General features: G+C 35.8%; 1 protein-coding gene and 1 long non-coding RNA gene across 3 annotated transcripts in view; one reads left to right on the forward strand and one right to left on the reverse strand.

The window, feature by feature from the left end:
• ITFG1 (integrin alpha FG-GAP repeat containing 1) overlaps positions 1 to 24,452 on the forward strand; it is a 296,211-nt gene that overhangs the window by 243,243 nt on the left and 28,516 nt on the right. For both annotated transcript variants that reach the window (XM_027513694.1, XM_027513693.1), the window contains exon 14: positions 2,387 to 2,465. In XM_027513694.1, the coding sequence (XP_027369495.1) occupies positions 2,387 to 2,465 (79 nt within the window). The remainder of the gene's footprint in view (positions 1 to 2,386; positions 2,466 to 24,452) is intronic.
• Positions 1 to 24,452, reverse strand: part of LOC113875379 — an 82,512-nt gene that overhangs the window by 13,289 nt on the left and 44,771 nt on the right. Inside the window, exon 2 of the long non-coding RNA XR_003506232.1 lies at positions 21,775 to 21,927. This is a non-coding gene — a long non-coding RNA (uncharacterized LOC113875379). The remainder of the gene's footprint in view (positions 1 to 21,774; positions 21,928 to 24,452) is intronic.

Here is a 24,452-nt window from a genome sequence, read left to right on the forward strand (position 1 = left end):
GTATATGTTTCCCCTTAGAGAATGTTCCTTGTATGTTTGAGAAGAGTATGTGTTCTGCTAAAGTTGAGGAGCGTTCTAATCTACAAAATCTATTCTAGTGTTGGCCAAGTCTTTGCTTCATTGGTCTATCCATTAATGACACTAGTGAATTATTAGTAATTCTAAGAGTATCCCCTATTGTTATCTATTTCAACCATCAATACCTCATATATTTGAGAACTCAATTAGGCACATTTATGTTTATAATTTTGTCTTCTTGATGCATTGACTCTTTAGTCATTATAAACTCCCATTTTATGTCTCCAATAACATTTTTATGTTAAAGTCTGTTTTGTCTGATATTAATATGGCTACTCCAGCTCTTATTTGGTTACTGTTTCCATGGTACATCTTTTCCATGCTTTTACTTTCAACCTATTTGTTGTAAAAACATTTGTTTTTAAAGTGTGTCTTTTATAGACAGCATATACTTGGAAGATGTTGTTCTATCCTGCTTATCTCTGCCTTTTGATAGCAGTGTTTAATCTATTTACATTTACTATAATTACTAGTAAGGTAGGTTTATGTCTGCCATTTTGCTATTTTGTTCCTTAGTGTTGCTGCTGATTACCCACACTTGTTACCAATGGGGTTTTTGGACTCCAGGGGTCCTTGTGCCACACTTTGAGAACTGTTATATGGAGGAATCATGTCTGGATTTCTGGATTCTTGTTTTTCAATGTCAGAGTGACTGGTGCATGGTGGGAAGTTAATTTCAGCTCTAGGCCTCATAACAGAGACTTGTTTATATGATTTTTTTTAATTGACTGTAGGAAAAAAGAAAAAACTTATAAAATCTGTAAAATAAGATATTATAGATAGGAGTATGAAATTTCCAAATGTGAATTAGAAAAAAATATTCAGGAATTTAATTGGGAAGGTTCACAAAATACAGTACTTATAGCCTACGATACCAGTCTTCCAGTACAGAAACTAGACCATGGGTAATAAAATGAATCTGAGGTTACAACACTGTGATAAATATAGTCTCACAAGTATTATCTCCAAGCCTCACTGCAATGAGACAGGTTTAAAATATTAAAGGGTACCATAAATATCACATTTCTCTGACCACTGTATCACAAGAACAAGAATGTTTCCAGATGCTTGTAATCTGTATTTTGATCTAAGATTATAGAGCAAACTTTGGAAAGTTTTATTTAGATTATGTGTGAACTTACTATATGTTAATCAATAAAAGTGAATGGCTTTTCATATATTAAACTTGATGTATATTTGAAAAAAAAATAAAATAAAATAAAATATTAAAGGGCATTCACCATTCCAAAGAAACAAACCCATAAGAGATGAAATATTTTGCGTTAAGTATATATCACATTAGTGATGTTTGTTACTAAGCATGTGAAGTAATTTACAGCTAGTAGAAGTGATAAATGTTTGTATTTATGCATTGGGTGACATATATAAGAATGCCATGTTTATCATGGCAAAAAAAATGGAAATGAGTGTTGATCAACAAAAGAATGAAAAATATTTGTGCTATAATCATGCAGTGGAGTACTCCCCACCTGTGCATCAGGTGACATACATAAGAATGCTATGTTTCTCATGGCCAAAGAAAATGGAAACAAGTGTTGATCAGCAAAAGAATGAAAAATATTTATGCTATAATCATGCAGTAGAATACAACCTTGAACTATAGTACATGCTTAATCATGGATGAGTCTCACATTAATGTATTTTTTAAACAGTCACAGAAGGATACATAAAGTATGGTTCCATTTACATAGAAATTTAAAAGAGGCATAACCAAATATATTTTAACATTTATATATATGATAAAACTCACATCTTCCTTAACTGGAAAAGAATGTATTCTCTAAGTCTACTGCAGGATATAAAATGTTTTAGAACAACTCATCAGTATTTTTTATTCTATTAGGATTACAATGGATGGATTTTATTTATATTTACTGGGAAAATATAAACTATTCCAGTTCATTCCTGAAGGGAAAAGCAATGCTATAGTCAACAGAAATGTCATAATAAAACTACTTAAGGTGGGACCAAAAGTAGTAAAGAAAATTTCCTAAAATATTCATCTTTATGTAATAAGGAAGAGACATTATTAGATTTTAGAACTATCCAATAAAATCAATGAACTATATAAATAAAATTATCAAATCATTTAAAGTTAAGCATTTTCTACTAATACAAGGTTTTTAATAACCATAACACTGGTTATCTATTTATGAACATGTTCTCTAACTGCTATCTAATATGTAAGAATTTTATATAGAAGTATTTACTTTTTGTAATAGATTTGCCTGAAACTTCCGATGATGCACTTACTTTCCAAGGCTTAACTGTTTCTTTTTTATTGTAGCCCTTTGGAGTAAATCAACCTGGACCTTACATCATGTATACAACTGTAGATGCAAATGGCTATCTCAAAAATGGTTCAGGTAAGACTAGATATGCATAACAGTACATTTAATCAGTATATTGGGTTGGCCAAAAATTTTGTAACATCTTCCAGAAAAACCCAAACAAACTTTTTGGCCAACCACATATTAACAAAGTAAACTGAATGGCAAAAATTTCATTGTGTTTTCACACTCTTTATAAAATCTTCACTTTTTATATTATACTTTGTCTTTCTGTATACTTACATCAGTAGATTACAAAAAGTCCTCATGACAAATATATTAAAACTAAATTCTTTATATATGCCTATTGTATGGAGCCAAATCATTGTCCTTATTTTTCAGTTGAAGTAACAGAGATTAGGAATGATTACTTGAGACATCTTGATCAAAGTGGTGAATTTGTTAACAGAGCTCATCTTAAAAGAAGTAAAAATTAGGAATTCAATCTACTATATTAATCCTAGTTTTTTTATATGTCGAATAGAAACTGGAATATTATACAAATTTATATAATATGTAAATTGTTTTGATATGTGACTATAAAGAAAAATCTTGTTTTACATTTGAATAAAGGGAAATGCAATCAAAGCAAATGGGAAATAATACAAAGCAAAGGATGTCTGATCTTAACAGATGGCTTAGCTGACTGAGATAAGGTCCAAACATTTCAATTCTCTAAGAAGGAAAAGGAATCCTAACATACACGTATGCTTCTTTGAGACTGCTAAAGTCCTAACCGTGAAGAAGTACATGTAAACAGAGTTATTGTTACTCCTCCATTTTTAAATGAACTAAATTAAAAAGAACTCAGTATATGGCAATTTTCATTTTATATAATTTTATTAAACATGCCAGAGTGTACTTCATTTTAAGCTAATTGTACACATTTAACACTGTCATCATGCTACTTCATCAGCACAGAAACATTCCATAAAACAAGAACTGAAAAAGTCAAGGAGAAACTGACAAACTCAATCACAGTCTACCCTTGGACAACACGGGAGGTCAGGCGCGCCGACCCTGTGCGGCTGGAAACCCTGCCTGTGATCTATAGTTGGGCCCAATTCCTCCATATCCTTCAGTTCAGCCAAGAGTGCATTCTGTAGTACTGTAGTATTTACTATTGAGAAAAATCTGCATATGAGCAGACCTGAGCAGTTCAAACTTGTGTTATTCAAGAGTCAATTGTATAGTCAAATATGTTGATACACCACTGTCAGTCAGAGAAACAATCTGGATATAGATGATTTGAATAAATTACTTATTTACACTTTAAAACATACGTATATTAAACTATACAATAGATTCCAGGACAAACTGGTTTTATTTTTTATCAGCAAACTCTTTTAGACTTCTTTTTTTAAAAGTATTCATTTTACTTTTGCCTGCACTGGGCCGTGGTGTGGCACACCATGGTTCACTTGCTCCAGAGAGCATGGGCTCTGTGATGGTATCACAGCTGCCCCACAGCATGTGCGGTCCTGGTTCCATGATCAGGGACTGAACCCATGTCCCCTGCACCAGAAGGCAGATTCTCAACCACTGCACCACCAGGGAAGTCCCTCTTTTAGACTTTCAAGATGCTGATAATTTCAGTTCTAGATTAAATGTTTCAGAATGCGGAAAAAGATGAAGTTATTCATTCATGTTATGAAGCTAATATAACTTCATAAAGCTGATATAATTTTATAGCTAGTTTACAAAGCCACTCCTGTATGGATCACAGCCTTGTCATGGCAAAGGGGCTGCCGTAACTCAATGAAACTATTACCCATGCTGTGCAGGGACACCCAAGATGGATGGGTCACAGTGAAGAGTTCCGACAAAACATGCTTCACTGGAGGAGGAAATGGCAATCCACTCCAGTAGTCTTGCCACTCCAATCCGGAGACTACTGGAGTGGATCAAAAAGCAAAAAGATACGACACCGGAAGATGAGGCCCCCAGGTCAGAAGGTGTACGGTATGCTTCTTGGAAAGAGCATAGGGCAGTTACTAATAGTTCCAGAAAGAATGAAACGACTGGGCCAAAGCAGAAAGAATGTCAGTTGTGGATGTGAAAATGATGGTGGTGAAAATACAGTCCAATGCTGTAAAAACAATACTGCATAGGAACCTGGAACATTAGGTTCATTAAACAAGGTAAATGGGATGTGGTCACGCAGGAGATGGCAAGAGGGAACATCAACATCTTAAAATCAGTGAACTAAAATGGATGAAAATGGACGAATTTAATTCAGGGGACCATTGTATCTACTACTGTGGGCAAGAATCCCTTAGAAGAAATGGAGTAGGCCTCAGAGTCAACAAAAGAGTCCTAAACACAGTACTTGGGTGCAGTCTCAAAAACAACAGAATGATCTCGGTTCATTTCCAAGGCAAGCCATTCAGCATCACAGTCAGCATTACAAGTCTGTGCCCCAACCATTAATGCCGAAGAAACTGAAGTTGACCAGTTCTCTGAAGACCTACATCAGTTTCTAGATCTAACAATAAACGTCCTTTGGTGTCCTTTTCATCATAGGGGATTGGAATGCAAAAGTAGTAAGTCAAGAGATACCCAGAATAACAAGCAAGTTTGGCCATGGAGCACAAAATGAAGCAGGGCAAAGAATAATAGAGTTTTGTCAAGAGAACATGCTGATCATAGCAAATATACATTTCCTATAAGCCAAAAGATGACTCTACACATGGATATCACCAGGTGGGCCATACAAAAATCAGACTGATTATGTTATTTGCAGCTGAAGATGGAGAAGCTTTATATAAAGTCAGCAAAATCAAGACCTGGAGATGATTGGGGCTCAGATCGTGAGCTCTTTATTGCAAAATTCGGCATTAAATTGAAAGCAGGGAAGAGCACTAAGCCATTCAGGTATGACCTAAATAAATTCCCTTTCGTTTATGTAGTGGAGGTGATGAATAGATTCAGGGGATTAGATCTGGTAGACAGAGTGCCTAAAGAACTATGTATGGAGCTATGTAACATTATACAGGAGGCACTGACCAAAGCCATCCCAAAGAAAAAGAAATGCAAGAAGGCAAAGTGGTTGTTTGAGGAGGCTTTACCAATAGCTCTAGAAAGAAGAGAAACCAAAAGCAAGGGAGAAGGAAGATATACCCAACTGACTGCAGAGTTCTAGAGAATAGCAAGGAGAAATAAACAGGCCTCCTTAAATGAACAATGCAAAGAAATAGAGGAAAACAATAGAATGGGGAAGACTAGAGATCTCTTCAAGAAACTTGGAGATACCAAGGGAACAGTTCATGCAAAGATGGGCACAATAAAGGACAGAAACAGCAAGGACCTAACAGAAGCAGAAGAGCACTGAAGGCTGAGCACTGAAGAAGTAATGCTTCCCATTTGTGGTGTTGGAGAAGACTCTTAAGAGTTCTTGAAATGCAAGGAGATCAAACCAGTCAATCATAAAGGAAATCAACCCTGAATATTCATTGGAAGGACTGATGCTGAAGCTGAAACTCCAATACTCTGGCCACCTGATGTGAAGAACTCATTGGAAAAGACCGTGATGCTGGGAAAGATTGAAGGCAAAAGGAGAAGGGGGCAGCAGAGGAAGAGGTGGTTAGATAGCAACAACTCAGTGGGCATGAATTTGAACAAACTCCAGGAGACAGTGGAGGGGAGAGGAGCCTGGCGTTCTGTAGACCATGGGGTCACAAGGACTCAGACACGACTTAGAGACTGAGCAACAACAACAATACAAACTCAGCATATCTAAAACCCAAAATTTAGCCCACTTGCAAGCTATCAATCCAAAATGCTATCAAAAATACTATTCATTTAATTACATTTTGAAAGAATTTCTTAAGACCATCAATCAGGTGATTATCACAGGAATGCACTGATGGTTTAAAATGGGGGAAATTTCTTTATTTTCATAATGGTAGATCAGTTTTTTAAAGACCTGTCTTTTTTTTTTCATACAATAATATATTATTTAAATATTTTCATGTCCATATAGCTAGTTATGGATTAAAATTAGGATTTTTTAAATTTTTTAAATTGAGGTATAGTTATAAGTCAACTATACTTAGTGTTATATTAATTTCAGGAGTACAATATAGTTATGCAGTGTTTTTATACATTATATTTCATTTAAAGTTGTTCTAAAATATTGGTTATATTTCCTGTGCTGAACATTATATCCGTGTATCTTATTTGTTTTATACCTAGTTGCTCTTAACTCTTAATTCCCATCCCCTCTATTGCCCGTCACCTCACTGCTCTTCCCTCTGGTGGTGATAGTGGTTTAGTTGCTAAGTTGTGTCCGACTCTTGTGACCCCATGCACTGTAGCCCACCAGGCTCCTCTGTCCATGGGATTCTCCACGCAAGAATACTGGAGTGGGTTGCCTTTGCTTCTCCATGTCCCTCTGGTAACCACTAGTTTGTACTCTGTATCTATACATCTGTTTCTCTTTTGTTGTATTCGTTTGTTCTATTTTTTAGACTCTATATAAGTAAAAACACAGTATTTGTCTTTCTATGACTTATTTCTTTTTTTTTTAATTTTCCTTGTTTATGTCTTTTATTTTATTTTTTTTAATGAAGATTTTTTTTTTTTGATTTTTATTTTATTTTTAAACTTTACATATTTGTAAAGCATAATACCCTCAAAGTCCATCCTTGTTGTTGCAAATGGCAAAATTTCATTCTATTTAGTTCTAGTTTCCTGTGAAATTGTTTTACGTATGGATACAGTAACTGGATAATTTGCTCCTTTTTTCCCAACTGTAAAGATAACTAAAGATATATTTGATATATTTTAGTGTGCTTAAATGAATAATACTTCACAGGAAAAAATCTAGAAAGATACTCATCAAATTGTTAACATTTATCTTGGGAGAGCAAGATTTCAAGAGATTCACGTCCTATTTGTTAGATTTTCATAACTATTTACTACTTTTAGTGCTTTTTTTTTTTAAGGTAAATTTTATGCAAATTTAAACCTACCAAAATACTCTTAAAATTAGATACAGAAAAAAAATTTTTAATAGGGATTGTTGTTCACAATATATATTTATTGAACTTCTGTTACAAGCCAGGCATTGATACCTAGTAATATATCTAATTAGATGTTAAAAACCCATTCAGTGATATTTACTACTCCTTGCTGTTTTTTTAAGCGAATGGAACAGTATTTCCCTAATGTGATTGCCCAAAACAAAAATGGAACTTCGGGTTTATTCTCACTCCATTAAATATTTACTTCTTCCCTACACTGGGAAGGAATCTATAAGCATAAAAACAAAGGAGAAAATATCTATAGAAAAACAAATACAACTGAATGAATAAGTCAAATAAATGCATACATTTTCATGGCCAAAAATAAAAGGCTGTAGCCAACTGGGAAAATCTAAATGTCCAAAAATAGAGAAATAATAAATTATGACATTTTATTATAGTTTCCAGCCTATGAAATATTTTAGAATAATTTTTGATGAAATGAACAGATGTTTAGGGTCTAACACTTGGGAAGGAGGCATATCTGTGTGCATAATCTAAATTGTATGAGTGTAGATGTTTTTAGTATACCCATGTGTAGGGAAAATATAAAAATAAAATGACATATAGAAATGTTACTAGGATTATCTTTTGGTTGTGGGATTTTCTTTATATAGTTTTTGCATTTTAGTTTAGTACACTGATCATATGTTGCTATGAGAAATATATTTAATTTGAGAAATATGTTAATAAATAATCATAAATATTTTAACCATATGCTATATTTCATGCATAAATATACATTCTAAACAGGGAAGTAGCAGTTAATTAAGGAAGTACTATTGTGAAAACCTATGCCAAATTTTAAAGGATGAAATTTCTACTTTAAATGTTAATTAAGCATGTTGATGGGCTTCTCTGATGGCTCAGATGGTAAAGAATCTGCCTGCAGTGAGAGAGACCTGGGTTTGATCCCTGGGTTGGGAAGAACACCTGAAGAAGGGAATGGTAACCCTCTCCAGTATTCTGGCCTGGAGAATTCCACAGACAGAGGAACCCGGCAGGCTACAGTCCATGGGGTCACAGAGTCAGACATGACTGAGCAACTTTCACTTTCACTTTTCAGGCATGTTGGAATCTAAAGAAATTGGTTAAGCCATACCTTCCAACCCATCCTGCCCCACTTGTAGAGTACTTTCTACTCTAGGAAGAGAACGACCACATAAATAGCCCTGGTTTTCTTAAAGAGCAGCTAAGGTCACTACTCACTAGTGGGTCATGAAATGATTTTAATGACTTTTGATAAGGACTTTATATTTAATAGAATAAAAGGTAAAAAATATCAAAAGTATCCCACATTAGTGTTGTTTCATGAAAGTTTTAGTATGTGTTTGTGTTCATAAGTGGTGATGACATGAAACTTAGTTTTTATTGTGGACTGCGGTCAAAAATGTTTGAAAGCCACTGTCAGAAACAGTAACTTGCCTTAGTGTTATTCAGAAAAGGCCTGGCCTAATTATCCTTTTTGCTTATAGACAGATTTTATCATTATTACCAAGTATTCTGTGGTCCTACTCTACTTCCTGGCAAAGTCAATAGCTAAATGTTATTAGACAATTATATTACAGAGGAGTCGTTAATTTTTTAAATAACTGTTTACTACTTTTATAAATTAGCTAGAAATCTACAATAAGGACCCAAATTTCCTAAATAATATTAAAGAAGAACTTAGTAGATAGGAGCATGTAGGCCAGATTGTGTGCATTAGTGAGTTGTTGGTCATTTCTAAATAATAACATTATTAGACCAACAAGTATTTTTCTACCTCTTAAATTGCTTATTTAGCCCTGCTGTTATAAAATTATTTCCCGTTAACATATCTGAGAAAAGCATTAGTAACCTTTACCTACTATACACCCTTCATCATAAGCCTCAAATATAAGAGCAGTTAAAATATATAGCAGACTGATGTAAAAGAAGCACTGAGAAAAAATGATTTGTTGTAACACATAATAAGCACTTTGTCTTTCTAAAATTTTAACCTTTCAGGTTTCTCCATTTTAACAAATAGCTGTCAATTAATTACATCTTCCAGTGTCCAAAAAAATGTATTATTCTTTATGTCCATTTCTCACCTACATATTTTCTGAAATTATCTCCAGAGTATAGTCATGTTCCATTTATCCACAGGTAATTATCTATAAAAGAATTTTTTAGTCCTAGGTCATTTTATTTTAATCATTCATAATATTTTAAATTGTCATACCCAGAAATTTTAGCTTGAGTAATACTTAATCAGGCATATTTTTGTGTCAAAAACTGTAATTCATAACAAAAGAGAATGGAGTTATTATGCCCTGCTGGGTTATCCATGACACTCTTCTTATCTTAAAGAATGAATTCTTCTTACAAGAAGAATCATTCCCTTTCCTTAATCTTATACCAACTTAAGATCTGATAGGGACTGTCAATTCCACAGAGATTAAGATGAGAGCATGGCTAATAATGATTTTTTTTTCAGTGGAATGAAAGAGAAAAAGGGAGGGAGGGAAATATGAAATAGCTCGTAAACAGTACTGATATATCCTCTTTATTTAATTGTAAGTTGAATTTATAAATTAATTAATTATAAGAAATGCAGAAAGTCTGAGAAACTGCAAGGGAAGTTTACAAATTATTCAGCTGTTGAGCAGTTAAAAATCCCATCTGCACAGTACAAGTGAGTCAAAGTCATATTCTGGGAAACCAAAAGAAAGAAAATAAGAAATTATAGTGTCAATGAAACCAAAAAATTTGGTTCATGAAATTCTATTTATGAACTGAGTTCTAGTATTATAGATACTAGACTGTAATACTAATACTAAAGGGAAAACTACCACGTAACAGCTTTGAGAACAGAAAGTGGGGGAAAGAAGATAATTTGTCTATTCTATGCTTTCTGCTAGCAAACGTTTTGTCATCCTACAATGTGTAAATTACTCAGCAAACTCTGTCTACATGTCAGTATATTTGGTAAAGGAATTTAATTAAAATCTCACTGATTACTCAGTAATACTATTCCTTCTCATTCCTAAGTCTTACTTAAGGACTATTGTCATTAGCCATGTTTTCCTCTAACTTCAAGTTATGCACAACAGGAACCATAGAAAGCTCCTAAGAGCTACAGTGAAGATTTAAATTCACAAATATATTATGTATACAATGGCTGTTACATAAGAACCACTCAGTATATCCTGAACAAATGCAAAAATGAAATAAAATTCTGGAGATGAAATAGAATGGCATTTGGTAAAAAGGGGAAAAAAAGAAGATATTTGGGGAAAAAAAAACTAGATTTTGCATCTCCTTAATTAATTTTTCACCACTCCCTATCTTAAATTCATTAGAAATACAGTATAAGGTAAAGTCAAATAAGTAAATTTAAAGAAAGTACTAATTTAATCACAAATTATATTTTTAACAACTTCCTCATAAGTATTTTCCTTTTTAAACTAGCTCTACCCTAAAACAAATTGTAAATTTTTATCCTCTCATATGTTTTTTCCATTATTGATCTGGACTTTCTAGACCACAAAAAAACAAATGTATGTTACAGACCCATAATGATAATGCGCATACTCAACATAATGCCTCATAGGTCCCCACACTACTCCCACAAAGACCTAAATCATGGATCAATATTTTCTCATCTTCCCATAATCTCTTGACATTGCTCTCTGTAAATTTAGATAGCAATTGCCTGAACAGTTGTGCTCAGTAACATAGAGATTAGTTTCTAGAATGTTGAGATCTCTTAGAAATCTAGTTTCTTGCTTTTATATCCCAAAGTGGCTTCCTACTGCCTAAGAATCAAGGGTTTTCATAATTGAACCCTAAATTACCTACCAGCCTTATCTTTTCCCTTTATGCATCTGGTACATATCCAGCTTGGTTTCCCATTTATCCAGCTTCAGAGACATTCCAAAATAAAGGCCTTTGTTCATGTTTTCAATCTCTAACTCTTCCCCATTCTTATATCTCAGAACTTCAAATGTGACGATATCAGCACCATCCCATTGGCTCTCAAAACTGGAAATAAACTCTCTTTCCACCAAATGTCAATAGAATATTATCTTGTACTTCTCCTTACAACACCTACCACACTCTACCTTGTATCATTCGTTTTGTCTTATCTCCCATGTACTGTAGGTACACTGAGGAGTGTATTTTGTATTTATGTGTGTTGCCCATTCTAGGACATCCAAATAGTTGTTCAATGAATGACTACATAAAGTCAGTACTAAGACTTCCATTTCTTTAAAATAAGATTTAAGGCAGAAAACTTTACCAAAATCGATTTAAGTGACAGTTCTTAACTGATTATAAACAAATTTTTAAAAATCTAACATAAAGTAGTGGGATTAGTTCATAAAAACTGAATTAAGATTACTAGAGCTATGGATGTTTATTATAAAGCCCCTGCCTTGTGCTGGACACTATTCAGACCCACTACATGTCATCTCATTGGACTTCACAGTAGCCTTACTAGGCAGTCCTCATTCTACAGCTGAGACTCTGAGAACTAAAGTAATTTAGCTGTGTCATTCAGCTGTTAACTAGTCAAGCTAGATTACTCAAGACTAACTACAAACCCACACATTCTTAACAGTACTCCAGTATTTTTAAATGTCATCTTGTCCAAAGCTTAGCATATTCTAAAAAAGGAAATCATCCCTAACACTTTGTTTCATTTCTATTTAAACTATGGTAACTATGTAAAGTGAAATGGTGGCTACAATTTAACAAACACAGCTTTGTTTTATGATGCTTCTGTTTCTTTTTTATTGCTATGGGCTTATGATTTTTGTACTTCATGATCTTTTATTTTTCATAATGATTTCAGAAACAGCACTTGGGTAATGGGTACATTCCTTGCTTTCTGGGATGTTGCTGAATTCCTCCCTGCTCAATACCACCTTACCACTACACATAGGCTGAAGAAATAGAGCAAAAATCAGAACCAGACTCAGATAAGTCACAGATTTTGGAATTATCAGATGGGAAGGATACAATAATTATGATTAACATGTAAGGGCTCCAATAGAAAAAGTGGACAACATGTAAAAACAGATGGATAATGTAGGCAGAGAGATGAGAATTCTAAGAAAGAATTGAAAGGAAATGCTAAAAATCAAAATAGTGGTAACAAAATTAAAGAATGCCTTTCTTTGATAGGCTCATCAGTAGAGTAGACATGCACAAGGGAAAAATCAGTGACCTGAAGACATGTCGATAGTAATTCCCCAACCTGAAATGGAAAAACAAACCAAAAAAAGAATAGGGGAGGAAAACTACAACAGAACACCCAATAACAAATTCAAAGTGAAATATATATATATATAGTTGGAATATAAAAGGAGAAGAAAGGACAGAGCATAAAAAATATTTGAAGAAATAATGTCCAAGAATTTTCCAAAATTAATGACTTACACCACAGTCCTAGGAAGCTCAGAGAACATCATACGGGATAAATGTCAAATCTACACCAATGCATATTATAATCAAACTGCAGAAAACCAAAGACAAAGAGAAAATCCTAAGAATAAGCCAGAGGAAAAAAATACCTTACATCTAGCAGAATAAAGGTACAAATTACAGCCAACTTTTTGTCAGAAACCAATGCAAGCAAGAAGGGAATGAAATATTTGAATTGTTGAGAGAAAAAGCTATCAACCTCGAATTCTATGTATAGCAAAATTATCTTTTCAACATGAAGGAAAATAGACTTTATCAGACCAACAAAAACTGAGGGAAGCATCCTCAGTACATTTGCTACCTAAAAATAGTTAAAGAGGTTCTTCAGGGAGGACTATGACAGGTCAGAAACTCGTATCTACATAAGAAAGGAATAAATATACTCCGAGAAGAAATAAATGATGATAAAATAAGCCCTTTTATTTCTTCGTTGATGTAAAAAATAACTTTTAGACTGTTTAATGATAGTAACAGTGCACTGGGTGATGACAGCATATGAAGAAGTGATATGAATGACAGCAGTGTCGGAAGAGATCGGAGAGGGAATTGGGAATACTCTGGTATTTATTTAAATTAGTCCTTTCCATTTATTTAAATGACAATCAGGATATCCTTACCAACAGATTTGCATAATAACCTCTTTCAGAGAAACAATAGTAGGTTATAAAACTTAAATATACTTTATCATTATATTTAAATTTACCACATTTATTTGTTCACCACATATATTTATCACAGCCTCCCTGGTAACTCAAATGGTAAAGAATCTGCCTGCAATGTGGGAGACCTGGGTTTGATCCCTGGGTTGGGAAGATCTCCTGGAGGAGTACATGGCAATCCATTCCAGTATTGTTGTCTGGAGAATTCCATGGACAGAAGAGCCTGGCAGGCTACAGGCCATGGGGTCACAAAGAGTCAGACACAATTGAGCAACTAAGCACAGCACAGCATACTTTTATTGGTGCTTCCTTGGTACCGATTTACCGGTCCAGGGATAAATGCAGGGGACATGAGTTTGCTCCTAGTCAGGGAACTAAGATCCCATGTGCCACAGAGCAACAAGCCCCCGCACCATTACTACTGGAGCCCACGTGCCACAACTAGAGAGTCTGTGCACCATGAAGATCCTGCACGACACAACGAAGATCTCACATGCCACAACTAAGACCCAATGCAGCCAAATAAATATTTTTGGAAATTGTAATTATAATTATGTATATTGTCTGAGAATGGGGGCTATGCATACAGCAAATTGCACAGTGATAGTGGTTTGCTGTATGAAGATTTTTTATTGTTATTCAAAAAATATTTATTAAACATACAAGTACAGCCTATAACCCTAGATACTTTTAAAAAGTATGAAATACAGTCAGGGGCTTCCCTGGCGGCTCAGTGGTGGAGAGCCCGCCTGCCAGTGCAGAGGACACAGGTTTGGTCCCTGGTCTGGGAACATCCCACATGCAATGGAGCAACTCAACCCGTGCACCACAGCTACTGCACCTGTGCTGTAGAGCCCAGGAGCTGCAATTATGGAGCCGTCCTGCCAAAACCACTAAAGCCTGTGCACCCTGAGCTCCTCAGCAAGAGAAGCCACTACAGTGAGAAGCCCACAACTGGAAAGGAGCTCCCACTCACCACAACTAGAGAAAAGCGTGTGCAGCTACGAAGACCCAGCACAGCCAAAAATAAGTAAAAAGATTCACAGTTCACATTGAAATATATACGTATAGTCATTATCCTCAAAAAGCCTACAGTTTATTTGGGGAGTAAAATCAAGAAAAAATAAAATGATAAAATACTAATGAAAGATGAAATATTTGTAGAAGACTAATAACTTTCTGGAAGATGACTGACTTCAGTATTCACAGATGTCTTCTATGAGACTTAGGTGTCTAGAGTACAATAATGAGAAAGGACTACAACTCCATATCATTACCTACAAAACTAACTAGAAATCTGATATTCTTCTCCTTGGTTTGCCTGAATAACTTAAGATGATACTTTGCCAAGTGCTGTGAATGTGCAAAAATATTAAGACATGGTTACTTTATATTTCAAATATCAGGAACTTTATATTTTAAGAACTAGACATATGTTTTAAAATATCTTAAATAGGAATTACAAAGCAATAAGCATCGAATTATTGGCAACAATAAGTGTGACAGGAACTCAAAGAAGGAAGAGGCCATTGTAGACTGATTTACAGGTGACATTTTTGTGAGGGAAATCATTTGAAGAATTGATGTATAATATGGATAACACTAGAAAAGTCAAAACGTGAAAAATGTAACTTTATTAGTGAAAGTGAAAGTCGCTCAGTCTTGTTCGACTCTTTATAACCCCATGGACTACATACAGTCCATGGAATTCTCCAGGCCAGAATACTGGAGTAGGTAACTTCCCTTCTCCAGGGGATCTTTCTAACCCAGGGATCGAACCCAGGTCTCCCACATGGCAGGTGGATTCTTTACTAGCTGAGCCACCAGGGAAGCACAAGAATACTGGAGTGGGTAGCCTATCCCTTCTCCAGCGGATCTTCCGGACCCAGGGATCGAACCGGGGTCTCCTGCATTGCAGGCGGATTCTTTATTAGGAGTGACTCAAAAAGGATTTGTCAGTCAGTCAAGAAAATCTTATTCTATTTGTTAAAATCTGTTTTGTACACACAAAAGCTATCATATCTTTGAATATTTCCTTTTTATTTTCATAAGTGCATTGAGGAAAACTAGAAGCCTAGATAGATGTTCCCTCTGGTTTTATTTAGTTGCTTCAGTGTTTTTGTGTCACTTGGCAAATGGCCTGGAACTTAGTTCAGTCATTGGTCTTTACACAAAATATTTATTATTTTAAAATTTAATTCAGTGAGCAGTTTACTAACCATTATGATACATTTTACTTAATTGTGTATGTTTATAAAAAGTATCCGAAAAAGGCAATGGCACCCGACTCCAATACTCTTGCCTGGAAAATCCCATGGACAGAGAAGCCTGGTGGGCTGCAGTCCATGGGGTTGCGAAGAGTCGGACATGACTGAGTGAATTCCCTTTCACTTTTCACTTTCCTGCATTGGAGAAGGAAATGGCAACCCACTCCAGTGTTCTTACCTGGAGAATCCCAGGGACGGCAGAGCCTGGTGGGCTGCTGTCTATGGGGTCGCACAGAGTCGGACACGACTGAAGTGACTTAGCAGCAGCAGCAGCATAAAAAGTATCAATTTAGAATATGAATGCTACTTATTTCAAGATTTTATATTGTTTTAAAAATCAATGAACAATGTAAAATAGACCTGATTGCCCATTTGCTAAAATATATTTTAAAATGAAAGAGAAAGAAAAAAAGTGAATGAAAAATCTCCATTTAACAAGTACAGTATTGGAAACTTGTGGTTTCTGGACCAGCATGTAAAGAGCTTAGAAATCATACTCCCATCCTCCCCTTCCACCTCACCCCACCCCCCCTAACACCCACCCCCACCTGCCAAAAGATGACCAAAATGAAAATCAATAACTCGTGTTAGATCCATTAGAGAATTGAAGACATGGGGCAAACCCTGCCCCAACACTAGAAAGACAGACAAATGCAGAGAATGACAGCTTACCAGAGCAGAAGCTACAGCTAGGACCAGCTACAGGCAGGAACACTTAAAGTGTAATTCTGTAGACTCAATTTGAGAGGTTAAAAAATCCTGCCCTTGGGGACCCAAACTTTCATGATTCTTACCTCAGTGAGCCACACAAAGTTCTCAGGGTCAATATCTAAGAAAAATTCCCTTGTGTTTCTGTCAGAAAGAGAGAAAATTTTGTTGTTGTTGTATAGTCATTAAGTCGTGTCTGACTCTTTGAGACCCCATGGGCTTCAGCATGCCAAGCTTCCCTGTTCTTCACTGTCCCCTGGAGTTTGCTCAAACTCATGCCCATTGACTCGGTGATGCCATCCAACCATCTCATCCTCTGTCGCCCCCTTCTCATCCTGTTCTCAACCTTTTCCAGCATCAGAGTCTTTTCCAGTGAATCGACTCTTCACATCAGGTGGCCAAAGTACTGGAGCTTCAGCTTTTGCATCAGTCCTTCCAGTGAATATTCGTGGTTGATTTCCTTTAGGATTAATTGGCTGCCCAAGGGACTCTCAATAATCTACTTTAGCATCACAGTTGAAAAGCATCACTTCTCGGCGCTCAGCGTGTTTATGGTCAAACTCTCACATCTGTATATGACTATTGGAAAAACCATAGTTTTGACAGTATGGACCTTTGTCAGCAAAGTGATGACTCTGCTTTTTAATACACTGTCTAGATTTATCATAGCTTTTTTCCCTAGGAGCATGCTGCTTTTAATGTCATGGCTGTAGTCACCGTCCGCAGTGATTTTGGAATCCAAAAATTAAGTCTGTTGCTGTTTCCATTTATTCCCCATCTGTTTGCCATAAAGGGATGTAACCGGATGCCATGATCTTGGTTTTCTGAATGTTGAATTTTAAGCCAGGTTTTTCACTCTCCTCTTTCACCTTCATTAAGATGCTCTTTAGTTCTTCTTCACTTTCTACCATTAGGGTGGTATTATCTGCATATCTGAGGTTGTTGATATTTCTCCCAGCAGTCTTGATTCCAGCTTGTACTTCTCCAGCCCAGGATTTTGCATGATGTACTCTGAATATAAGTTAAGTAAACAAGGTGACAATATACAGCCTGACATACTCCTTTCCCAATTTGGAACCAGTCTTTTGTTCCATGTCCGGTTCTATCTGTTGCTTCTTGATCCGCAGGTTTCTCAGGAGGCAGGTAAGGTGGCCTGGTATTCCCATCTCTTGAAGAATTTCCACAGTTTATTGTGATCCACAGAGTCAAAGGCTTTAAAGTAATCAATGAAGCAGATGCAGATTTGTTTTTGGAATTCCTTTGCTTAAGTTGGAAATTTGATCTCTGGTTCTTCTGCCTTTTCTAAATCCAGCTTGTACATCTGAAAGTTCTTAGTTCATGTACTGCTGAAGCCTAGCTTGAAGGATTTTGAGCTTTACCTTGCTAGCATGTGAAATGAGTGCAACTGTACGGTAGTTTGAGCATTCTTTGGCATTGCCTTTTTTGGGACTGGAATAAAAACTAACCTTTTCCAGTCCCGTGGCCACTGCTGAGTTTTCCAAATTTGCTGGCATATTGAGTGCCATGCTTTAACAGCATCATCATTTAGGATTTGAAATAGCTCAGCTGTAATTCCATCACCTCTACTAGCTTTGTTCATAGTAATGCTTCCTAAGGCCCACTTGACTTCACTCTCTAGGATGTCTTGCTCTAGGTGAGTGACCACACCATCATGGTTATCTGGATCATGAAGATCTTTTTTGTATAGTTCTGCTGTGTATTCTTACCATCTCTTCTTAATAGCTTTTGCTTCTGTTAAGTCCTTGCCATTTCTGTCCTTTATTGTCTTTGCATGAAATGTTCCCTTGGTATCTCCAGTTTTCTTGAAGAGATCTCTAGTCTTTCCCATTCTTTTGTTTTCCTTTATTTCTTTGCATTGTTCATTTAAGAAGGCTTTCTTAACTCTCCTTGCTGTTCTCTGGAACTCTGCATTCAGTTGGGTATATCCTTCCCTTTCTCCTTTGCCTTTCGCTTCTCTTCTATTCTCAGCTATTTGTAAGGCCTCCTCAGACAACCAGTTTGCCCTCTCGCATTTCTTTTTCTTTGGATGGTTTTGGTCACCATCTCCTGTACTATGTTATAAATCTCCGTCCATAGTTCTTCAGGCACTCTGTCTACCAGATCTAACCTGTTGAATCTATTTGTCACCTCTACTGTGTAATCATAAGGGATTTGATTTATGTCATACCTGAATGCTCTGAGATTCCCTGGTGGCTCAGATGGTAAAGAATCTGCCTGCTATGCAAGAGACCTGAGTTCCATCCCTGGGTCAGGAAGATGCACTAGAAAAGGAAATGGCAACCCACTCAGGTACTCTTGCCTGGAAAATCCCATGGACAGAAGAGCCTGGTGGGCTACAGTCCATAGGGTCACAAAGAGTTGGACACGACTGGGTGGCTTCATTTTCACATGCATACCTGAGTGGTCTAGTGGTTTTCCCTATTGTCTTCAATTTAAGTCTGAATAAGGGGGAAAATAAACATTTTCAAATACTCCCAGAGCTACTGTTCTCCTTAACAAGGGCCTGCCCTCGAGGGTAATTATTTTACCAAAATGTAGGCAACTTTGTTTTTACCAGAGCCTGACTGACTTGATGGAAATGAAATACGCAGCTTGAGCCCTCTCCAGTCTCCCTGCCTCACCTATGAGGATGGACTGGAGGTAGAGAAGCACTAGGAAAGTCACAGCCCAGGGCCATAGATTCACAAAATCTTAGGACTGGAGAGCACTTATCCTCCCTTTACATCTTACCACCACATCAATCAGGTTCCTGTATAACAACAGGATTACAGCTGAGCAAGGTAAAGGAAACCCAAAAATAACAGAAGAGACAATAACAAGAACATGAGAGGAAATTTTAGCCTCTGACACCTACAGTTACAGTAACCAGTAAATGCAATCCAGTTCATAGTCAGGTAAACATAAAAACTAAAGGCCTCTTTATCTTAGTTCTTTTTGCTCGAAACATCAGCTCCAGCTTTCAACAGAAAATTACAGGACATGCTAAAAGGCAAAAAAAGAAAAACTGTACTTTGAATAGACAAAACATTAGACCCAGACTCAGTTATGACAGATTTTGTAATTATAAGGCTAGGAATTTAAGATAATATGATTAATATCCTAAAGGCTCCAATGGAAAAAAACTGAAATGCTAGAAAGCAAAAACACCATTAACAGAAATGAAGAATGCCTTTGATTGGCTCAGAAGAAGCTTGGACATGGTCAAGGATAGAATCAGTGAGCTCAAAAATGTGAATAGAAACTTCCCCAAAAAAGGGAAGTGAAAAAGGAATACAAAATATAGTACATCTTAATGAATATTCAGGTATGAATTGCTACACTAATGGCCACAATGACTCATAATAGTCTTGTTCCACATTCACTCTGTTTAACCAAGGGGACATCAGCAAACATGACACAAATAGATCCTTGATAAACTCTTAGACTTTGAGACCTACCTTTTTAGAATGCCGCCCTGAAGCCTGCCCAGTCTAGTCAGCTTAAGAATGAAAGATTGTAAAGAGAGAAGCCTACTCAGGCATTCCAACTGACCTACCAGCTGAATGCAACCATGTAAGTCCAGCCAATCCACAGAATCAAGAGAAATAAAATGGTTAGGGTTGTAAGTCACTAAACTTTGAGTTGGCTTGTTATACAGTAATAAATAATCACTAAAAATAATGTATTGTTTGCTTAAGAGCCAAATATGAAAGAATTTACAGAAATGGACCTATCAACATTATTAAAAAAGTACGTTTGGAAAGTACAGTAAATACTAGTAGATTTGAATAGACAGTAAAAGGAAAGAAGTATGGAGAAGGAGAAAATGAAAACTTAAAAGTTTAAGAGAACATGCTTACTGATATTCACAATTTTAATCACATCCTCTAGGGAAAAGGTACATGTGAAAAAAGTGACTTTAGTAAAGGAAAATTTATAAGGTATTTTGGGGCTTTGTGTCTATTGATACCCAAGAATTGCATCTACCTCTCTGCAAGTTGACTAACATGTGACATCTACCTACTCTAATAAACATTTACTTTTAAATCACATTTCATTAAATAATAACCTATCTTGCAATTTGAAACTAAAAAATGGCTGCCTCTCACCTTTGGTTTATAAAGTAGTCATGTGTCGTTTATCCCTATATCAGAACTAAACAGTTTTACTCCCTTCTGGTTTTCATCACCACCAAAAAAGAGTTTATAGCAAAACTCTGTGGCCTGTTGGTTTGCCTCTCAAAGGGGTATAGATCTCCAACTTGAAAAATAAAATGCACTAAAGCACAAGTCAAGCTATTCCCATTAGCTCATTTATACCACATTGTCCACTTTGGAAATCAGAGTTTTATCTTTTTATTCCAGAGAATGACAGCTGAAATATAATAGCACATAATCTCAGGAAGGTTTACCTCCTTTATACAACTCTGTAAAGGAGAGCAGACCATTAAATTAGACCTCCACAGGCAATAACACCCAATGCAGTTCAGCTTTATGAGAGCTGTGGATATGTTTTATTTTTTCCCTTTGCATTCTTTTTTCATGCATTGACAATGGCTTTTATCATTCCTTCATTAGATGCTTATGTGCATTAGGTTCTAGAAAAGCAGTTATCAAAATCAAACTACTCAGTTACTTAAGAAGCTAATGAACCATTAATTCTACTCTTTCATATATTCCCAAAAGAGTCTAAAATATATGTCACACAAAAATTTCTACATGGATATTCATAGCATAATATTCATATTCATAATAGCCAAAAAGTTCAATAAACAAACCAAATGTCCATGAACTAATAAATGAATAAACAAAATGTGGCATATCAGTAAATGGAAAATTATTCCATTAAAAACATGAAACATGCTATAACCTGGATGAACCTTGTAAAACATTATTCTAAGTGAAAGAACTGAAGTGAAAGAAACCAGATACAAAAGGCTTCATATTACATGGTTCTGTTTATATTAAACGTCCTAGAAAAGGCAAATCTGTAGAAATAGAAAGGAACTGGCAGTGTGGGGTACCAAGAACAGGGCTGGAGAAGAAATGGGAAGTGACTGCTAATGGGTACAGGGTTCCTTTCTAGAGTGATAAAAATGTTCTGAGACTAGTGGTGACAGTTGTACAACCTTGTGACTAGAGTAAAGACCACCGAATTGTGTACTTGAATCTGGTGAACTTTATATGTGAACTATACATCAGTTTAACAAAAGAAAAGGAACGAAAATACTCACATTATAAATTTATAATTGGAAAGCAGGTTGACAGGTAAAGCTTGAATCAGGATTTTAGCCTTCCTCATTTATTCCAAATGAGAAATCAAAAACTTCTATGAAAAACTGGTGTTACGGTGTTTTTCAGGAACTAATATCAAGTTGAAATTCAGCCTAAGAAAAAAACAGAAAATACGAGGAATGAATAATCAAAATAACAAGTAACATTAGTATAGTGCTTTGCAGTTTTTAAAGCACTTTTATATACATTAAAAGTCAGTTCTGTTGTTGTAATTACCTCATAAAACTGTTCAGTAAGTGGTATTGTAATTCTAATTTTATAGATGAGGAAACATTCAAGTTACATTTTTCTGTTGCTATATCTTTAAGCACCCCCAAGTCAAGATTTGCCTTTTTCATCTCTGTTAAAGGCCTACAATGTACATTCAACAAATGTTAAGGTGAATGAATAAACAGGTAAATTAAGGCTTAGAGAAGGCAAGGAACTTTCTAAAGATCAAACAAAGCAGGGTCCACTACTGTCTTTGGCATTCAAATCCTGTGTGCTTTCCATCATATCACATCACAGGTCTCCTCTGTTAAGGAAAATATCTGTTCAAGTTCCAACCTTTAAGCTGGTATCAAAGTTATTTTAATTCAAAGCCAAAATGGAGGTCTTCAACAGCAATCATTTATATGGCATATTAGTAAACCTCAAGAAAAACTAAACAGTTGTACACATTATATTTTGTTATTTACTATCAAACCTTCAGGTAAGTAAAGCAGACATTTACCAGATGCCTGATATGTATCAGCCACTATGTGAGCCCTGGTAATGGGGCATTCAGTTCAGTTCAGTTGCTCAGTCATGTCCAACTCTTTGTGACCCCATGGACTCAGCATGCCAGGCTTCCCTGTCCATCACCAACTCCTGAAGCTTGCTCAAACTCATGTCCATCAAGTTGGTGCCGCCATCCAACCATCTCATCCTCTGTCATTCCCTTCTCTTCCTGCCTTCAATCCTTCACAGCATCAGTATCTTTTCAAATGAGTCAGTTCTTCGCATCAGGTGGCCAAGGTATTGGAGCTTCAGCTTCAGCATTAGTCCTTCCAATGAATATTCAGGACTGATTTCCTTTAAGATTGACTGTTTTGATCTCCTCACAGTCCAAGGGACTCTCAAGAGTCTTCTCCAATACCACAGTTCAAAAGCATCAATTCTTCAGTGCTCAGCTTTCTTTATGGTCCAATTCTCACATCCATACATGACTACTTGAAAAACCTCCAGCAAAGAAATGTCTCTGCCTTTTAATATGCTGTCTAGGTTCGTCATAGCTTTTCTTCCAAGGAGCAAGTATCTTTTCATTTCATGGCTGCAGTCATCATCTGCAGTGATTTGGGAGCCCAAGAAAATAAAGTCTGTCACTATTTCCATTGTTTCCCCATCTATTTGCCATGAAGTGATGGGACCGGATGCCATGATCTTAGTTTTTTGAATGTTGAGTTTTAAGCCAGCTTTTTTACTCTCCTCTATGGGATGGGGCATACGAATGAAGAAGTCACTAGATTGGAAACACCTAAGCACCTGTTCTTTTTATTCTTTTTTTTTTTTTTTCATTTTTAAATCATTTTACTGTTTATACCGTAGTCACACTTGAATTGGCAGAACTGTTTCCATGACAGACCAGAAACCTGTTATTCAAGGAAAAATAAGTAAAGGTTTTCCTAAAGCTTAAGGAGAGACATCCCATAGTAACTAACACAAGAATGGCTATAGCGATCTCAGACAATGGTGCCAAGGTGTGTGAGCAGGTAGGAACAAAGGGTGCTCCAGAGTGGCTGGCCTACAAATGTGTGTTGGCCTGAGAGCACTGCTGCTTCCTAATGGGATTTTCTTATTATGTTATTTTTTAAATAATGAAAGTATGATAATACATTTTCAGGAGATTTGGAAAATACAGAACAAAGTTACATATAGTTTCACTGTATATTACAATTATGTTCTAGGTAGATAAATGAAGGTTTTTAGTTGGAGTTTCAATATCAAACTCTCAAAATTAATAGGACAAATACACAGAAAAGTAGAAAGATATAGTAGGCCTGAAAAGCACCGTGAACCAATTCAACATCATTAAGACTTCTACAGCTTTCACACAACAGTAGGATGCAAATTCTATTCAAATCCCCATAGACTGTAAACCAGGGGATGCTGGAACGTATCCAGGGACATAAAACAAGGTACCACATTTGATGGTCTAAAGGCTGAAACCATACAGAGTCTGTCCAGTTATCATTGTGGAATTATGTTAGAAATCAGTATCAAAAGACATTTGAAAATAACTTACATATTTTCAAGTACAATGTGACATTTACCAAGAGAGACCTTTGATTTAGCCATTGAAAGCCTCAATAAGTCAGAAGACTGAAAAAACACAGAAGGTGATTGCAGAGAAGAAAGCGTTTTATCAAAATGTGAAATTAGTATCAAAGATACTTTTTTAAAACCCAGGTATTTGGAAATTAAATGTCCACTTTTAAACGATGGGTTTATCTAAGAAGCCAGAACAAGGAAAATTAGAAAATATTTGTAACAGAATAAAAATAAAAAGAGAGTTGACCAGAATTTTTTGCATGCAGCTGAAGCTGCTCAATGCAATTAAATACCATTTGGAGTCTTGAATAAGGTATGAAAACAAATA

Source organism: Bos indicus x Bos taurus, chromosome 18, assembly GCF_003369695.1.
Source record: "Bos indicus x Bos taurus breed Angus x Brahman F1 hybrid chromosome 18, Bos_hybrid_MaternalHap_v2.0, whole genome shotgun sequence".
NCBI classification, from domain to species: Eukaryota; Metazoa; Chordata; class Mammalia; order Artiodactyla; family Bovidae; genus Bos; species Bos indicus x Bos taurus.